Source organism: Actinia tenebrosa, unplaced genomic scaffold, assembly GCF_029948245.1.
Source record: "Actinia tenebrosa isolate PJP-AT-01 unplaced genomic scaffold, QUT_ActTen_1.0 PGA_scaffold11__36_contigs__length_13525064, whole genome shotgun sequence".
In the NCBI taxonomy this organism is placed as follows: Eukaryota; Metazoa; Cnidaria; class Anthozoa; order Actiniaria; family Actiniidae; genus Actinia; species Actinia tenebrosa.
This window is the reverse complement of record NW_028292571.1, coordinates 418,791-438,422: the sequence shown is the minus strand read 5'-3', so window position 1 is coordinate 438,422 and position 19,632 is coordinate 418,791. Positions and strand designations below refer to the sequence as shown.

The 19,632-nt window shown below is 38.3% G+C and overlaps 3 protein-coding genes across 5 annotated transcripts; 2 read left to right on the top strand and 1 right to left on the bottom strand.

Annotated features, from left to right (window-relative positions):
* Positions 1-1,167: 1,167 nt before the first annotated feature.
* Positions 1,168-10,253, top strand: LOC148912292 (uncharacterized). Of its 3 annotated transcripts, XR_016119267.1 has the most exons (17): positions 1,168-2,307; positions 2,393-2,630; positions 2,852-2,960; positions 3,111-3,214; positions 3,297-3,412; positions 3,596-3,675; positions 4,227-4,507; positions 4,729-4,877; positions 5,243-5,324; positions 5,758-5,945; positions 6,105-6,197; positions 6,472-6,688; positions 6,776-6,862; positions 6,987-7,313; positions 7,551-7,844; positions 8,095-9,491; positions 9,929-10,253. XR_016119267.1 is itself a non-coding variant. In XM_089027283.1 (16 exons), the coding sequence occupies exons 1-16, from the start codon at positions 1,366-1,368 to the stop codon at positions 8,913-8,915; spliced, it is 4,125 nt and encodes a 1,374-aa protein (XP_088883409.1). In that variant the 5' UTR covers positions 1,168-1,365; the 3' UTR covers positions 8,916-10,253. The 3 variants fall into 3 exon arrangements, 2 of the variants coding, with proteins under 2 accessions (XP_088883409.1, XP_088883408.1); XM_089027283.1 differs by having other exon boundaries at positions 6,987-7,310; positions 8,095-10,253; XM_089027282.1 differs by having other exon boundaries at positions 8,095-10,253.
* Positions 9,403-10,834, bottom strand: LOC148912291 (uncharacterized). Its single transcript, XM_089027284.1, has 2 exons — positions 10,582-10,834; positions 9,403-10,258 (listed from the first exon to the last, which is right to left on the bottom strand). The coding sequence occupies exons 1-2, from the start codon at positions 10,832-10,834 to the stop codon at positions 9,777-9,779; spliced, it is 735 nt and encodes a 244-aa protein (XP_088883410.1). The 3' UTR covers positions 9,403-9,776.
* Positions 10,835-12,235: 1,401 nt separating this feature from the next.
* On the top strand, positions 12,236-14,677 carry LOC116294469 (rhodopsin, GQ-coupled-like). The gene has a single exon (XM_031702067.2). The coding sequence runs from the start codon at positions 13,466-13,468 to the stop codon at positions 14,558-14,560; it is 1,095 nt and encodes a 364-aa protein (XP_031557927.2). The 5' UTR covers positions 12,236-13,465; the 3' UTR covers positions 14,561-14,677.
* Positions 14,678-19,632: the final 4,955 nt, after the last annotated feature.

Here is a 19,632-nt window from a genome sequence, read left to right as displayed (position 1 = left end):
ACTTGAGAGATCTGGTATTAACGAATGGCTTAATAACTTGTGAGGTGGTCATGTTAATTCTAGTCCTACCCTTATCCAGAATGTGATTAAAAAATGTTGCCAATTAGCACATCCAATGTGGAATATTAGTAAATCGTGTAAGAGGATCATCGTAAAGGTAAATTAATTGTGTGGCTTTTGTTCTAACAAACTGAATGAAAAAGAAAATGAAAAAGCCTACAACGTCATCAACAGCACTGTTCCTAAAAACAGGAAATATCACAACCTCTTATTCCAAACAAAATTTCGAAGTCTGTAGGTAATATATCTAGTTTTTCAAAGTTAATACTGAATTCAGCGTGTTCATTCTACTAAACAGTTATTTCCCAATTTGATTTTTGTTTAAATATCCTAATCCTATCCCTATTTTCAAATCTGTAGAAGTAGAAGTTTAATATGATTTTTTGTTTGCATTAGTTGCCAGAACTTTTAGCCTCAACCAGTAAATATGTCACCTTCTGACCACTTGAAGGCAGTATCCATGGGCCTGTTTAAATAGAATCTTTGCCTAGAGTCGCCGTCTGTCATTTATCGTGGCATAGTCAATGATAATGAATTATGTATTTCACCTGCTTGTTTCGTTTTCCTTAGTGTAATTTATTCACGGATAGCTGCTAGTCGAGTTGGGTAAACTACCTACTCCCCATCAGCACTCGGTACAAGATAATCAACCTTTGCTTGACATACTTGAAAGTAAGGTTTTCATATAATCTTCCGGGGTCATAAAATACCGTTTTTCTTTTGTCAGTGCTAATAGTCAAGAGTGATTTTTCTTTTTCAATTGAAAAGTAGAAGCCGATTCAACACACTAGGCGAATATTTGATGGCCACGAGTCATTATTGTTGGCCAAGTCGCATCTGATACCACAGGAAACATTATGAAAACGCGTTATTCCACTCCGAAGACTTACTAAGGTTGAAAAATAACGCGTTGGTCAACAACTGACCTGACTTGATCGATCAAAAGACGCCGTTCCATTTTATCTAATTCTAATCTGTCAAGAACCGGTTTGAAATCTTGCGCATTTGGTTGTTATGACATATGACATCACTACAGTTAGCTGTAAATTGTCTTCGACTTACTTGAACCATAACGAGCTGCAAGCCCCTGGGATTTGTACGCATTCCAATGTCTCGAGCTGAGAGAAGACAATAGGCTGCGGTTTCGAAAGGTCTAGAGATTTGACCCGCTTAATGACAGTAAAACGTCAACACAAAATAGATAATCCGTAATTTGAGTCATTCCATATTTGGAATGGATGCTCTTTTGGCGGCAAATTTGTACAATGCTTCGCGCTCGTTCCAAAGGGCTTCATTCAGGCGAGCATGATGATCGGCGCCAGATCATCAACAAAGTCGCCAGCAGTTTTTCGGGTTTTCAGTGAAAAATTAGACAATTCAAAAGACTGGTATTTGTTAACGGAGGATATATGTTGTAAAACTCCTTCAAAGTTCAGTGAGAATTCGATTTTTTCAGAGTTTGCTGCTGAAATCAAGGCGATCGACCTCAATGAATTGTACGACAGCAGCGGAAGCGCACTACCTCCTTCCATCTTCTATTACAAATCAAAAACACAGCCCAAAAAAGTATTTGTCGCTTCTGCATTTGGGCTGGTGTCAGGTCTCTTGAGACAAAACCATTTGTCCGTGGTTAAGGACTTGCCAGTAATTAGAAAGGCTTTGGAAGAAATTAATAAAATAGACCTTTGCCAGGCGCCATTACAAAATGGCGGCTCTTCATCTCCCGGCAAAACACGTCTTCCTCTCTCTCCGATTTCTCCCCACGTAACCAGTGGTCAACCTCATGACTTCATGCCACATTTAACTTCTACTCCAAAGAATTCGAGGACAGGACCACGACCGAAATTAACAAACATTTCTTCAATCGAAAACGGAGAGGACCTGCTTCCCGCCACGAAGAAGAGAAGGATAAGGGAACGAGCCAGAAATGTAATGGCTAAGGTGGAAAACGTTTGTGAAGAGAATAACGAGAGCCTTGGAGATATTCTTGCTGAATGCTGTGCAAGTGATCCTGCAACCCAACACTCAGATGCCCGAGAATATGTTCAGCGAGCGTTTGATAAAGTTTGCTCTAAAAAGGGTATACGAAAGGCATTTGAGCTTCTAACTTCTGACGAAGCTTGGAATGAATTGATCCAAACAATGAGAGTCGCAGATTGGAAGCTGTTGCTACTGAAACTCGAAGCAAGAATCTCTGACAATGGCTGGCAGACCTTAACCAATTTAACTCAGCTTGGACGATCTGGGGTAAGGTATCTTAAGCTTATAAGGCTTTAATATAAACTTACATAAAAAACCTTACATTTTTTTTTACTTTTCCCTCTATGCCTAGAATTCTTTAGACATACCAATCCTTCTGAACAAAAATCAGATAAAAGCTTATCGCTCGATGATATTCCAACGCATAAAGGATTTATTTGGTTTAAAGGAGATCCCTGCCAATGTCAGTGGTTACCAAGTTGATCTTCGATCAGTACTTATTTGGTGTGCCAGAGAAATGAGACTACATGGATGCCCCTCAAAAGACAAACTTATATTCAGTTTGAAACTAGATGGACGTCCTTTTTATGGTATGCCTTATTCAAGATGTATCTAATAACACAAGGGTGGTAAAACCCTATTGCAAAATACTCAATGTACATCTACTGAATGTTAATATGATGTTTGTTAGGTTTTTTAAAAATCTGCCAAGCTCTAAATGCACTTTGCTATTGGTGATTAATAATACAGCGTATAGGAGTTTAATTCAATTATTCCTATTTCTTCTAATAATATTTTTCTAATATTTCAGGTCGAAGGCAGGTTTTGGTTGCCTTATCACCCCTACAATCTCCACTTCTTCCTGTTCAGAGTTCCAAAGCCATATACCCATTAGCAATATCTAATTGTGAAGAAGACAGGTAAAAGTTTTGTGTTTCTGATGTTTTTGAGTCACTATTAGTCAGCCCTTGAAAATTTGTTCATAAATTATGATCAGCACATCTATACAGAAAGTTATGGACCTTAATAATACAAATAGTAATAGTAAATAAATTCCTTGTTTATACTAGAAATGATCTCAAGGAACTTCTTCAAGACCTCAACCATCAAAAAAGAGCTTTGAAGAAAGATGGTCTTCATGTTGATGGGAAACATTGGCAGGTTGAATTCAAAGGTATAGATATATTTTTCAAAAAGTTGTAATTATGACATTATGATAGTATGTATGAAAATAAACATTATTTTTTCATTTTTAGTCACACTGGATTTAAAGGCTCTTTATGTGCTACTTCAGAAAGAAGATGATGATGACTTTGAGTTGGGTGGTAGAGGTCTTGATGTAGAGTGCTGCTTTCTATGTCCAGCTGTTAGGGTGGGCAAAAACCATTTTTATCAACTCAAATTTTTTGCATAAAAGAGCAATATTTCTAATATTTAAAGTAAATTAATGGCTAATTTACGAGTCAAAACTGAAATATACCTTTTTCTATTGATGACTATTTACATGTACCATTTAGGTGAGTGTGCTTCTCTATTTATATATTTTGATCTAAAGGGATGTCCATCAGATTGTAAGATGAAAAATAGCAAATGCTGCCCAGACCATTTTGAGGGATCAAAAGCAAACATTGGAGGGTATGTATGCTATATCTAATATCAGTAAACTTCATAAGCATATATATGAGGTTATATGCCTTGTATTGTTTTGAATTAGTACAAACAAAGTATAACATTGGATAAAACACAAATATCTATAATAAATTATCTGATTTCATCATTTATTGGTGGAAGTCGAAATCCCCACTCAATCGGGATCAGGATGAAATAATAATGATTTTGTTTGGTTTATGTCAGGAAATTTATTTTCTAGGAGGTCCAGAATAGGGTCCAGATTGGGGTCCAGAAAGGGGGGGTCCATTTCAGGTGTCCAGGTTTTGCCCATTTATTGATAGCTTATATACAATACAGAGTTCCCACTAGATTTTGAGACAAGGGGTCCTTGGGACTCTCTGACATGTCCCAATGACGCACAGAGTTCCCAGAGCCTGCGTTCTTTTCAATATTTGTGCGTTTATATGGAAACTCTGCAATAGGTCATTTGCATTATGGCATCCTTTACTACAACTATCAGTATCCCTTGCCTGTATTACTCTATACATTACACTACAAATGTCATTCAAATATAGGTTCAAAGGTATTCGAGAAGATCTGGTGTTTCTTTTGGATGAAGAACTGACATCAATAACCATTTGTACTTTGCACTGTGAGCTAAGAAACACAGAACAGCTGTTGAAGTCATTTGGTTTAGTGTCATATAGAATTGGAGCCCTGGATGAGTACAACCAAGAGCTGAAAAAATATAGTTCCGAAACCTTTACTGGTAACAGAATTTCGATAAAGGCTAAACGTGGTCAAGATGCTTTAATGGCTGAAGACAGAAACTCAATTAAAGTTGTATCATTTTCAGGTTTGCTCAATTAATGCTATTGCTTTTATATAGCTTTGGGATATATCTGCATGACTTGAGTAATAAAAGATTTTCCTAGCATGCAGATGCTATATATATTTATATATATATTATCATATATATTATGATAATACATATATATTATTTATATATATGTATTATCATTCTCACTATCATTCTCACTATCATTCTCATTCGCTTCTTTATCTGTTTTTAACTAGGTGGCATAGGAAGAAAAATTCTTCAGAACTTCGAGTCTATTGTTGTTGCTGGGCTGCCTAAGGAAAAGCTGCGACAATCATTTCAAGACCAAGAAGTTGCAAAGGATACCATACTTGACAGCATAACTTTTTTTCAAAAAAGATTGGCTGTAAGTCTTTTTTCAATATCCATTTGGTAAATCTTATTAGAAAAGGTATCATAAAAAGTAGACAGTGGAATTGCAAAATGGTTTCAATACTGCAAACTAAATTATCCCAAGACAAAAGTGCATGTGGTTTGCTGTAAAATTGTATCAAGTAAAATAGATTATTGTTTGATTTTTTAGTTATATATAGTTTCTAAGGAATCCCATATAAGTAACTGTTAAATTAGTTTCTTAATTGGACAGGCCTTCTTGATATGGGTTTAATTCATTACTCAATTCAGTCTTAATTGGACAGCATGGAGTCCTATAACAATTTATACTTATATAAAACAATACTGCTAAAACTGCTGTGACCTTATGACTTTCAGTACATGCAGGGCTTAAAGACGAAAGGAATTTTTGTACGTGACTATGGCACACATGAGGAAGAAATTACCATAGAGGGTTCTGGTGAGCATAATAATCAAACATTTAATTAGGCAACATAAAGCAATGCTTGTCTAATATTAACATTACTCAGTGGCGGATTTAGGGGGCTTTCATTGGGGGCAAATGAACCCCCCCCCCCCCAACCAGCTGGTACCCCTAGGCCAGTGTGTCGAGATTTGCAAAAATGAACCCCTCTCTTAAAATTCTGAATCTGCCACTGTTGCTTTAGTGAGATAGCTAGGTAATCTAGCTTGTTAATGACAAGGAAGTCCACTGATTGGTGCATCCAATTTTAACTCAGCAAGCATGCATGCATAGAATGACGTTTCATTCCATGGTCCAAAAAATAAAAGCTTGTTTAAGTTCTTCATGAATTTTTTCTAGGGTACTGGTATGGATCTTTAGTTAATAAATATTTTACTTCTCTTACTTTAATTGTCTTGCTGAATTTCAGCTGTTGGAAAAAGGATAGATGAGCTGATTGAGTATTACGATGACAAAAAGGCAGACATAGAAGAGAGATTCATACAAATTCATGACAGCCATAAAAACAAGAAAAACAAAAGGACAGAGCTGGAGGCCAGCTATTGTTATGAACTAAGCAGCTTTGCAGCTGAAATTCAACTTTATCTTTATACCAAGGTATTATTAATTTATCAGAAAAATATAAAAATAATCTTTTTGCACTTGACTTGTGCTGTTGTTGAATAGGTCAGTTATGACTTTCTTTCATAATCAACTACAATTGGTTTTATTTTGCTTGACCTTTTCATTAATTAATTGATTGTTTGTGTGTTGTAGGTAGCAAACAGCTTTAAAGAGATTGCCTTAACAATGCGAAGTAAATCATTTGATAGTAATGAGGAACACCTAATTGATATTTTTGATCTACAGGTATATCCAGTCAATAATATTTGCAACTGAATATTTTTAAAGATTTTTAAACAAAATTGATTGGAAGATCAGTTATTCAACATAAAGGAAAACCATTTGATTCTAAAAAATGTATTCCAAAAATAATAATTCTGAAAATGGGAAAAACAAATTGAATAGGAAATTTAGTAATGAAAAGGTACATAGTGTACCTCATTTCATAAATCAGATTTTTTTGCTAAGCTTAATTTGCTTAGCAAAAATAATTTGATATATTTCCTTTTTTTGTTTTCAGTGTAAAGAATGGGGCTTTCTGTTGCACTTTCTCTTTAACAGTGGGCTTGGCTGTGGTGATTATGGTCATATTGTCATAGAGCATGCTCCCATGCTTTTAAGAGTTTTTCGTTCCCTGAAAAACTATTCAAACCAAGGTCTAGAAGCAGCTCATCTTCTTGAAAAAGTCATCTACTCAAAGGCTACTTCCCATGATGGTCCAGGCTATGCTACTTCAAGTACGTTTATCTTAAATTTCTTTGAAGAATTTTCAAAACTTATTCGTTTTCTTAAGCAGAGTTTGATATTTTTGTTCTTTGTTGCAGTTTTCCAGGTATTGGTGCACACTTACGCAGCAAAGTTGCTTTTTATTCGGCTTTGTTTTCGTCAAGCAAAACTTAGTATTGAAAAAGGTAACTGAATTCTGATTATATGAATACTTGCTATTGAGATTCTGCTCATTACTACTTGCAGGTGGGTATTTATTAAGTGGTGTATTAAACTACTTTAATGGGAGTTATCACAACTTCTTTGTAGGCAAGCCATTTCATTTCAGAGGATGTGGTTGGCAGGTACCAAAACAAGATTTCTGGGATGTAGATGACAAAAAAATTATTTTTGCAATCGATATGCTGCTCAATGACATTCTGGGGGAAGACTACACAAATTACATCTATGAAAACAAGTGCTGCAAAGTAGATGAGCCCAATGGAAATTACAATCACCAAGCATGGGAAAAAAATCTACCACATGTAATTAGTCAATTGCCAAACAGTTTTGCCTTCTCCGGTGACAGTGAATGCAGTGACAGCATGGATCAGCAGGATGGACCATGTACTCCTGAAAGCATGAGCTTCACAGGTGGTATGCAGCATTATGTAATTATAACCAAAACAGACATGTGTTAAAGAACCCAGTAGTGTGTTGGGAGGGGGAGTGGGAGGGGGGGGGGGGGGGGGGGGAGGAGATTTTTGCTAGCAGCCCTCAGATTACCCTACTGATTCTGAAAGCAGAATCCTTCCACTTCACACTTCCAACATTTAATGTACTGTAACTAGAACCTTTGTGCATGCCAATACAATTATTTTTTTCAATTTTAAGATACCAGTACCCCTACAGATATAAATAGTAGTTGCTTCCCAGATCTGGAACAGCTATGGACTCAAAACAACATGACTCGTGTGGAACTGGCTACACTGACTTTACCTCCCATCAAAGCCATAGATTTGAACTCAGTCACAGAAGTTGTTGACCCGCAGAACCTTACATGTCCATGGGATCTTGACTTTCGCCCACCAAAAACTGTGGTTACAGCTCTCACTCACATGATTTCTGACTTAGAAAGTGTCATTGATGATGATTCCTGTGTCTGTGCTGTCAACCTTGGCTCTCATGGTGGGTTCAGAATATTATTTGTTAGGACTTTCTCAAATTAACATTTGAATTATCATCTATTACAGTGAAAAATGAAATCAGAAAAAAATTGTAAATTATTAAAGATATTGTCTTTGGCTCAAACTAGTTAGAAAGCAGAAATATCAAAAAATATTTCTCTTCAATCTTTAGTCATTCTGGCCTCAATGAAATAATTACACTCTTTCTAAGGAAAGTAACATGATAGTTTTGACATTTCTTATATCTCTAGGGTCATTTGCAAGAGCAAGCATTGATTTGTGGGACAAAACTTTTAAGGTTGATGAAATTTCCCGTGAGGTTAATTATGAACATCAGTGGCTTAGTGCTTCAACTCATAAAACACTAGCTATAAAAAATGTCCTTGGAAATTTACGCCCAGAACAGACTGTTTTGAAACATGATCATTTAAATCTCGATGCCACAGATGTGTCTTCACTTGTTGGGGAGAGGTATGTCTCTGGATTTTGCTTAAGTGTCGTGTGCCTTAAGTTTCTCGAAGAGGTAAAATTGCATGGAAATACTGGTGTGGTGTTTTTACCCACATTGACACAAATGTGGATATTGTCACTTGCAACCTCCAAGGAACTACGAGAGAAGCTGATAAACTACATAGCCATTGAGGATTTAAGGAATCTGTCTCTAGTTCTACTGCCACTACACGTGAAGCAATGCCACTGGGGCTTACTGTGTCTTGATGTGGGTTCCAAGAAGCTCTTCTATGACGATGGTCTTCATTGGGCACCACCGAATCAGGCTGTCGAGCTAACCAAGAAACTTCTGGATGCACTAAAGGAGATGTCCCTTGAGTTTCAGACAGGATTCACACAGGATTTCGAAAAAGATAAGTGGGATCTTTCTTTTACTCGATTTGCGATGCCAGACCAACCAAAAACTGGTGTTGGTTCTGGGAGTTGTGGTGTTGGAGTAATTTTGGCAGCTAAAGATATGTTCATTCAAAGAACATCATTGCCAACATTTTTCTGGACATTTGATGAAATGGAAAAACACCGAAAGGAGATACTGTTTAAAATTATCCAGTGGATGAAGTAGACAAATGTAACAACTCGGACTTTCAAAGTAACAGTTTTTAATTATCAATTTTTCCCCCGTGCCTTCCAGGTGTCTCGCCCGAAGGCAGCAGGATTACTAGGTGACTCGCCCGTAGTTCTGTGAAAAATTGTTAATTATGTTTCAAAAGAGACTTCCTTTGCTTTCTAGGTGTTTCGCCCGAAAGCAGAAGAAATACTAGGTGATTCGCCCGTATTTCTTTGAGAAGATTCTCTCATGTGAAACATTCCCTCGTGCCTTCCAGGTGTCTCGCCCGAAGGCAGCAGGATTACTAGGTGACTCGCCCGTAGTTCTGTGGAATGTTTCATAACTACCCAAAATGGCCCAAATATGCGTCTCAAATAAAAGCCTCTTATTGGGCAAAGTCAGACCTGGTTCCTTCACGTGGTGGGTGGTGTTATGATCTCTGTTTGGAGTCAACAAATGCAGGCTGGCGGTCACATATGTTTAGACTTAACAGCTACAACAGTGAGATCATCAATAACCTTTTTTTTTTTCTATTTCTTTCTTTTTAAAATAGGAATTACTAAAGTGACATCTTAGCTGATACAAAGTACAGTAAGTATCGTTACACACATAATGAACATATGAACGTCAACCACGTTAGGACATATCGCGCACATGAAAGACATGCACTCGCGCCTTCGTGTTTGAGGCTCGCGTTATCGATGCTAAATCACTATTGAAAGAGCCTTACAACCAAGTAAAATTCCACAAATCAAAGGAACGAATAATACTAATTATACTCGTGAATATCAAGATAAGCTTCTTTCCCAACTATCACTTAAATGGAAAGAAGTTTGAGCATAAGCATTCAGATAAAACAAAGGTCTTTTCCTCAATTCAATACACTTTCTTTTGTACAAAAAAACGAAAAGTCAGCTTCCCGAAATTGGTCTTATAAAGGTTTGGCCACCACTGTAGTTCAAGTTCTCTCGTAGCGCGTCCTTCACCTTCACTCACAACAATTTTACTTCTAGCTGTTGGTCTTTTAGGATTAGGAAGGTACGCTCGTCTTTTGGCAGCTTCTACAGCTGCTCTTGCGTCAAATTCACCCACGTTCTCGACAGGAAAGTCATTAGTTTCCTCATCATCTACGAAGGTAGCCGTTTCCTTGAAAGGTACGTATGTTTGGGCGCTGAGGAGATCGGCTAAAGATTGAACGTCATATAGTTTATAGGAATACCTTAAAGACTCTCTACATAAAATTGGTGGTCTTTTGTGGCTTGCTTTACGAACGCTATTTAGTTGTACATCTAGTAATTTGATGACATGTCTGAAATAAACTTCTGGCGTTTGATTGACGTCAACTCTAAACCATCTTCCTGTGAACAACAATATCAGTACGGTCATGGTCACTATAATTCAAGAGAGTGGATAATACTGACTACCGAATAAACTCTTTAACTTAGAGTCACCTACAGGTATGCATATCGATAAAAGATGGAATAAAACGTGCATAGCAACAAGCATGTAAATACAATCCCATACATATCTTTGAAGCGCCGAGGGCGGCCAATCGCTGCGAGAATTCCTTTGTTTTTAAAATTCCTTAGCAATTCTTACTTTCATGTCCCTCCCCTACGTACATACTAGATTTAGTTAGTGACAAATAAGAGTGAGATGCCTGCGAAAAAAATAGACTCACCTTTGAATCCTGGGTTATGTGCCCCATTTATCCTTTCTGTGACGCAAGCAAGCCATTGATGATAATGTTCCTCTGCAGCGTAGTCCTTCGCCATTAACTCAGCTGTAGGTATAGCAGCGGTCAATCCACTGGCATCCAGAAATTTTGGAATGAAAGCATTGATAACACCATGTCTTTCTAATCGATGCTTTTTAAGGCTCTTAGTATTCAAAAACTTTCGTTCACAAACATCACAAGCAACTGATAAGGACATCTTGTAGCGTGAAAAAGTTAGAAAGTCAAGCGTTAAGCGCTGGGAAAACTGCCGCGTTTGTTAAAGCTCAAAGCCAGGGCGCTCATAGGCCAGTGATTGCGGCCAGAGGCGGGTGGTCTGTAATTAGTTTTAACGCCTTTATCTGTTTTCACAGCCATTCTCAAATTAGGCCGGTAGTTAACGTGTTTAATTATCTCGATAACAGTGTATCAGTTAATTAGTGTAAACTAACCCCACTTGGTGAATTAGAGCCTTGACAAATAGATAAAAACTTTGTTCAAATCAAAATCCAAGTTCTCTATATGCTAGATCTCTCGTTCGATTCCACTCTGTTTAAGTAGTTATGGATATTGTGCAAAGCGATAAAGCCGTTAAGCGATTCAGGAGACACACTAAAGAAGAAAGAAAACAAGAGAAAGTCCGGCATAAGGCGAAAAAAAGAGAAGAAGAAAGGAGAGAACGTCTTCAGCTTAAGTCAAAACTAGTGAGTAGCATTGGCATTCAAACTGATCAGGTAGCGTCAAGTCAAATTAAGTCGAGGGGTGCACAAATGGTTATTGCGAGCCGTGAAAGAAATCCCAACGTCGTAGGAAAAGTAAATACTCAAACAGCAAAGCCTGTCGTCGTTTCAAAGCCGGCGTATAAAAGTGCACCACTAATAAGGAACCAAGACTTGACCAAGCCCGCGGAGGGATATCCAGTGTCGGTAGGCGAGGGGAGCTTCGGTACATGCGAGTTCATGTTTTATCGAGGAAATATTCCAGTGGTTGTTAAATCGTACAAGTCTCACGTTTCCCGGGATGAAGTAAATGCAGAGGCTTCATCACTCATGGAATTGCAAAAGCCAAGCCCTCATCCATGCTTGCCCTTACTCCTGGGAATCCATGTAGCTGATAAGCCATACCTCCTTGTGACTCAGTTTCACGGAAATGGGCAAACAAGCCACACTGTATCAAGTGCAATCCGGGCCTCCCTACTGGAATCGGGCAGGGAGTGGTATCTTTTCCTTGAAAAGCTCGTGAAGGCAGTTTCTTTTATGCACTCTAAACAATGGCTACATAATGATATTAAGCACAATAATGTAGTTTGTCACTTATCCCAGAAAATTTGGCAGCCGGTTCTGATTGACTTTGGAAAGAGCTTGAAATTTGTAGATGCAAGGAAAACCTCAATGAAAAGGTGTCCCAAAGATTATCCTTGGATTGCGCCCGAAATCGTAAAGGGGGAAGCAAGAAAGAGCATCGAGGGAGATGTTTTCTCTCTTGGATATCTTATGAAATACGTAGCCCACAGGGTCGCTGAGTGCCGCAGTGCACATTTCTCAGATTTGTACAACAAATGTATGAGCATCATTCCTTCTCACAGGCCTTCACTACAATTTGTCGCTAGAGAACTTCACGAAGTTACCACAGTAACAATTAGGATGTACATAAGTACAATTGAATATGTGGACCGTGTGGCACTATGAAATACATGGACTAGAAATAATGATAAGTCATAGTGTTTAGAAAGGAGGTTATTCCGGGCGAAAGACCCTTGGAAATAAATTCGGAAAAATCAATTTCCGACCACCTCGCTGGGATTCGAACCCACGAAGTACAATTGAATTCGATGGGCCAAGGAATATGGAGTTGTGAAGAAGTTCATAGCAAAGCACAGACTGAACTACGAGTAGTTATCTCTGTTGTTTAATTGAGGCAAAAATTAAGGTGAAAAATGTCCTCGATTTAGTTTTCAAGTAATGCAGCTTTTCATTTTTATGGGAGCCAGTCTCTGAATGACTGTTTGAATCATTATACTTTAATTGTTATAATACTTAAATTATCTCATTAAGCCTGCATATCCAACAACCTAACAGTATTAATGAATGGTTAAGTAATGCTTTCTCCAGCCGAAATTGCGCTAATACATGAAAATAATTGTTCCGCATCAAAATTAATACAGCTTTAAAAGAATGAATATACCATAATGCATACTGAAGAATGTATTCAAAGATTAAGGGCATTATAGGTCTTTTCATTCGAATATACAGATCTAAAGATGTCGCTAGTATATATCTTGTTTCAGATGTGAGCACTAAAAGTATAACCCAAGTAAATATTAACTCATTCACTTTAGACATTTTTACGTTTATTGTTATTTGAAAGAGCTGTATACAGATAGCTTATCTTTTTTTCTTTTCTTTTCAAATATATCTCGGATATCACTTGTGGATTGTTGCTGTTTTTGTTGTTACGTAATTTTTTGCGGGAATTTACTGAGGGTTTAGGGTATCTAATTAGACAGCGCTGGACCCCGTTAGTACACATATCAATCAAACCCTACTCAAGGTTATTTGCTTAGAAATGCCGTCGTCTATTGTTTAGTTCGGCTAAGGAATTCAAAGAAGCCACCAAATATTGGAAACGCGTACAAATCCGAGGGCCTTGCAGCTCGTTATGCATGCCGGATACCATAACGTTCCTCCTAGCATATTAAACAGCTGTGGACTGGTTCAGTTCTTCACTCTAAAGGTCTTCATAGACGTGATGAATCTTGTCTGATGAAGACGGCAAAACGTGTATGTGTTGAACATTACAAATCCAAAAATCAAGTACTGGGGAATTAAGTTAGCGATTATTACAATCAACCATGATTAATGTTGCTGGCAATGGAAGCGTTTTTGAAACCCGTGTGATCTATAGCGAAATTGAATCTGCCTTCCAAGCTACTTCTCTCATCATCATAATGGGTGTAGCAATATTAACTAACATATTTAACATAACAGTCGTTTATCTAAACTATTCTATGCAGACTCCAAGATACATGTTTATTATTAACTTGGCTGGTGGTGATCTTGGGGTCGCATTGCTATCAATGCCTTTCTGCCTGGTGACGAGTATTGCTCGAGATTGGGTGTTCGGCTCCGCTTTTTGCCAGCTCCATGGATTTCTGGGATCACTGTTCTTCTGTGTATCAATATTTACCTTGACGATTATGAGTATTGAGCAGTATCATGCGTTGGTGAAGCCGCTATCAAGAGCTATCAACATACGTCGCGCTTGGTACATGATTGCACTTGTATGGTCTCTGAGTGTTCTTGTGTCTATCCAGCCAATATTCGGATGGGGACACTTTTCGTTCAACTCCAGCACCTTAGCCTGTGGCGTGAGCTTCCCGAAGCGCGTCACCGAGCGTCTCTATCTCCTCCTTCTAGTATTGCTTGCATTCGTCACTCCGTTGTTAATTATGGGATATGCTTATATAAGGATTTTTATTGCAGTACAAAAGCATTCCATTAGGATCGCTCAGTACACAAAAGGAGGCCAAGAGGTAATTCGTCTGCAACGACGAATAACATTCACTCTTCTCTTAGTTCTGATCGTATTTTTGCTTTGTTGGATGCCATTTGTAATTCTTATAGTTCTAGCGAGCTCCAGACAAGACGTTCTCCAGCTTCCTTGGGGCCTGGGAGTCGCAGCCTACTGGTGTGGCTTCTTTAATTCTGCATTAAATCCTATCATCTTCGTTATCAGGAATGATAAATTCAGAGAAGGATATATCGAGATATTGTCATGCCTGTGGGGTTGCATTAGGTGCCGGGACATAATTGTATTCAAAAAAGGACGGAGGAGGAGCTGGCAGCTGAGTCGATCCATGAAGCGCGCTAGGCCTAGCATCGTGTTGGGATCTGTCAAACGATTTGCACCTCCTCAAGAACTCGTCAACGAAGAAGGAGATTCTTGATTTCTTATCAACAACTAACATCTATTTAATGGACTTTTAAATGTCTCCTGTGAGAAAACATATATTTAAATCCCTAATTGTCATTGGTGAATGAGAATAAACACCACTAGAAGAAAATGATTATTGGTCGTTTATACATCTTTGACTGTTATAAGTTTAGTCAATAGAGATTCACAGTCGGCAACCAAAATATCTCGGTAAAATCAGGGACTTTGGAAGAAGAGGTGATTGCCAAACTACTTTCCTATTGATATTTCAATAACTGATTTGAAACAGGAGACTGATATGAAGAAAAATATATTTCTCAGCTTTTCAAATCCTACGGGGCTAATGAATCAAACTAAATTGTGAACGTTTCGGCTTCAGTCAGCAAAATGAAAAACTAAAGGAATAAGAAATTTACGTTTTTGCAAAGTGTTCAGTTGACTGAATGTTCAAGGAGGTTCCAGGGGAAGACCCGGCCTGTCACCCAAGTATATAGGTTACCTTCCTGTGCTAACATTTTATCTCAATTACAGGGATTTTTTTTCCCTGTCCAAATCGGTGCCAATAACTCAAATGCCAGAAATGTTGCGATTGTTATTGGTTCTGGCCGAGGACACTTTTCTCCCGGGGGGGGGGGGGGGGGTACTACCACCCCAACTTGGGTAGGGGTGTGCCGCCAGGACCTCAAAACCCTGACCCTATCCCAGACCTAAAATTTTGATTTTACATACCCTACCCCAGACTAAAACTAAGAATCGTACACCCTATCCCAGACTAAAAGACGGAAAATACGGTCTTACGATCGATTGCAATCAATATTTACTTACGTTTTTATTGTTTTTGTGCCGGCAGAAAGCGTAGCCTATTCGCCAGACAAAAGTGACCAAATCGTTAACCCTATCCCAGACTAAAATGTTACCCTATCCCAGACAAAATGTCAAAAAATGATACCCTACCCCAGACCCAAAAGCCGAAAAACCATACCCTATAGGGCGGCACATACCCGTATAGCAAATATAGGGGAGTACCCCCCCCCCCCCCCCCCCAGGACTTTTCTCTCTTCCCTTTAACACATTCTGGCAACATATGGAGTGATCCAATGACTTAGTCCAGAACTAGATCCACTTTTCTCACTAAATGATTAATTTATATCTCAAAAATGAAAGGAAATACCAGTCTATTTCGGCTACTAGGTTCGTCTCCGCCGTGCGCGCACCGATAAAAGTGGGTCCAGTTCTGGACAAACTTCAAGTCAATTTGAATGAGTCCCCTTCCCCTCCCGCCGTTTGCTGAATATCTTTCCCCAAAATCGTTTTCAGCATGTCTGGAGATTTTAAGGACTGAATGCAAAATTCAAAAATTCATTCAAAACTTGTTTACGAGATAATTTTCAACTTTTTAATATATCAACCAAATTTCATATGTCCGGCCATTTCATGTCACTACTTGATCCATCGACTGTTCCCTAGTTTGCACATGGTGGTCTTGGTGTTATATACTCCACACACAAAAAAGTTTGGACATTGTCATTAATTTCTCGTACAAATGTAGAGTTTGTCAACTTGATTTAAAGGAATTATTCAGCTTTCGAGAATCTTTCGATATATTAGGGTGAAGCACAATCATAATATAGGATAATCATCAAGGAATCAAGTCAAAGTCCAGGGCGCTCCTTGATAACAGCTTTCCTGACGGGCCTACCCTGGTAAAATATGTATTTATTTTTAAGTACACATGTATATATTTGGTGATTATAGCATCAAGGACACTGGCCACGTGCAATCTGCTGCAAGGCTTGTCACGCTATCAAGTAAATCAGAACATGTGACACCACTGCTAATAAAACTACACTGGTCTTGCCAATTGAAAAGCGCGTTCAATTTAAAGTTCTGCTTCATACATACAAAGCAGCAAATGGCTTAGCTCCGGAGTACCTGAAAGAATTGCTACATCCATACACACCAAAACACAACCTTAGATCTGCAACGAATCCCTCCAACGGCAAGTGGCGTAAATCCAGACTAGAAGTTGATCGTCAGGAATATACACGTCAATGTACTGTTGTCAACAATCTCGTAATGTCACTTAAATCTGAATATTACACCACGTTTATTAATGACCATTCCAATGTTCAACGTGCACTTTTAATGCTGTAAATACAGAAACCTTCTTGCGAGGATCACTAACCACCTTCCTGTGATAATGCAACTCTTGCTAACAGCTTTGCTGCTTTTTTTACTGGCAAGATTGAACGAATACATCGCTCCTTGATAGGGTAAAACATAGCTCTCTCTGATCCTGAAGTCCACCAACCATTGAAATGTGTAACTGATATCCAGAACTTTGCTAGTATCAGTGAAGATAGTGTTAAATCTCTTGCAGGTAAATTAATAGGTAAATCATGTAGACTTGATCCTTTACCTGCATTGGTGCTGAAAGAATGCTTTCCTGTGTTACTGCCTGTCCTGACCAACATTGTTAACATTTCTCCATCAACTGGTACTTTTCCTGATGACTTCAAAATTGCTGCTCTCCTACCAACATTAAAGAAACCTGGCGCCGACTTCACCAAGATTGAAAACTTTCGTCCTATTTCTCATGTAAAGTTTGTCTCCAAGTTAATTGAAAAAGCTGCATCAGTCCAGTTATCACACTACATTACTACAAACCATCTGTTCGGAGCTCTTCCAGTCTGCATACAAGTCCTACCACTCAACAGAAACTGCCTTACTGCCTGCCTAAGATTTCTAAGATCAGCGCCACTTCAGGGCGGTCCGGGTCGGTTCCTCAAAAGAACGAGCAGGGGAATAGGTGTGGAACACGGAGAGGGCGGGGACACTTTTTAAAATAAAACTGCTATTTGTTTAGGAATAGAATAACTTATAAGTTTGTTGTACTGAATAATATGACCCCAAGTCTAGTTTTCACACTTGACAAGGGTGATCTTCTGCTTTTGATTTCTATTGAATACTTTAGTTCTATTGACCAGCAGCAGACCAAGGGATAGTAAAGAGTAATGAGACCTCACCTGTGGAATATAATAAGCCAGCACGTAGCTAACAAATACCGGCTGTTTCCGTGAAAAACAGTCGTTAGTTCGTAGTGTTCCTCAAGGGTCGGTCTTGGGACCGTTGTTGTATGTTCTGTACACATCTCCAATTGTAGACTTCATCAAAAGATATAAATTGCAATATCATGTACATGCTGATGATACTCAAACATATGTATCGTTCAAAACAAGTTGTTCTAAAAATCTCGCAGTTGAACGTTGTGTTCAGGATATTGACTGCTGGATGACTAGAAACTACCTCAAATTAAACCAAGACAGGACTGAACTGATAGTGATAAGCTCTAAGTTTCGTCCTAGGCCTGATATTGCTAATATACTAGTAGGAACTGAAAGTGTAGCGCCCAGTCATTCTGTTCGAAATTTAGGTGTATTATTATTTCACTTATTCACATATTCACATATTCACCATTCACTTAGTATGGAGGATCATGTTAAACAGATATGTAAGACATCGTTTTTCACTTAAGAAACATTTCTAAGATTCGCAAATTTCTAAATAAAACTACTTGTGAGATCTTGATCCATGCTTTTATAAGTGCTATCTATATACCTAATAGCAATCGTAAAACGTATGGACCTAATAGCAATCGTAAAACGTATGGAGACAGTGCTTTTGATGTTGCTGCACCAAGATTGTGGAACAATGTGCCGCTAGAAATACGAAAGTCCCCATCTGTGTCTGTTTTTAAAAATTCTCTAAAGACACATTTGTTTAAGTTAGCTTTTAATTTATAATTATTACAATTATTACAATTTTCATCGTTTTGTTTCACATATTTTTTATCTCAATTTTAAATTAGCTTAGTTAAATCATTTATTATTTTTTATTAGTGAGCAGCTTTGAGCAATTAGTGGATTTAGCGCTATATATATACATTATTATTATTATTATTATTATTATTATTATGAAGTAGTATAGGGGATGGGGGTTCCAGCGCAACGACAACCGGAGGATTACCCGTCTAAAGTACCCCCCTCGATTCGTACCGCGATTACCCGCATCCCGAGTTTATGTAAAATATGTTAGTCTATATATGGAGTGCGAAGAATGTAAGAGAACTTTTAAGAAAGAAGCGGATTTGAAAAAGCATTTGAAAATGAAGACGAAGTGTATGAGCAGTTATGATTGTGGATGTGGTAAGAAGTTTGAGACTAAGGTTAAATTGTTTTGGCATTGTCAGGACTGTGAGTACGACTACGACGACTTAAAAAGTGCTTGGTATTAGGTATAAAATATTTCCTATTATATAGATGGAATCCCAAAGCAACTTCAGCACGGTGTCAATACCCGGTAACGGTGAGATTGACGTTAGACAGTTTTGGCGTCAGTCAGAAAGGAAGGTTAAAAGGACTCTCCGAAAAGGTATAGAAGAATTAGGAGCCCTGAAAGCGAGCATAATGGTAGAAGTAAGTTTGTCAAAAGACGAGGTAATGACGACAGCAATGTTGCGATCAAAGTCGTTAGTGATATTAGAATCCACGAATCTGGATAGGTCACTCAGTGAAGCCTTAGAAGCAATAATGGAGTCGCTGTCTAACTACACGAAAGAAGGATCGGGTTGGACAGTAGAGGAGGTTGAAGGAATAGAGATAAGTATAGCCAGGTACGTACCCATACGAGGGGGGAGTTACGTACCGCTACCAACGTGGGTAGAAAGGAAGAAGGCTATTGTAAACGTGAAGAATGAAGACAATCGATGCTTTATGTGGGCAATCAGGTCTGCACTGTATCCAGCAGAGAAGGATCCCTGTAGGACAAGTAAGTATCCCACAGATGATTTAGAGTGGGATGGTGTGGAATTTCCCATGCAGTTGATAGACATCCCCATATTTGAGGAAATAAACGATCTAGCAATTAACGTTTACGGAGTCAGAGAGCAGACGATAGTACCGTTAGTTCTGTCAAAAAGTAAAGGAGAGCGCGTACATTTATTCTACCACGGCGGACACTACTCATGGGTTAAACACATTAGCAGACTATTCTACAGACATACTAAGCACAAAGGTAAAAAGTACT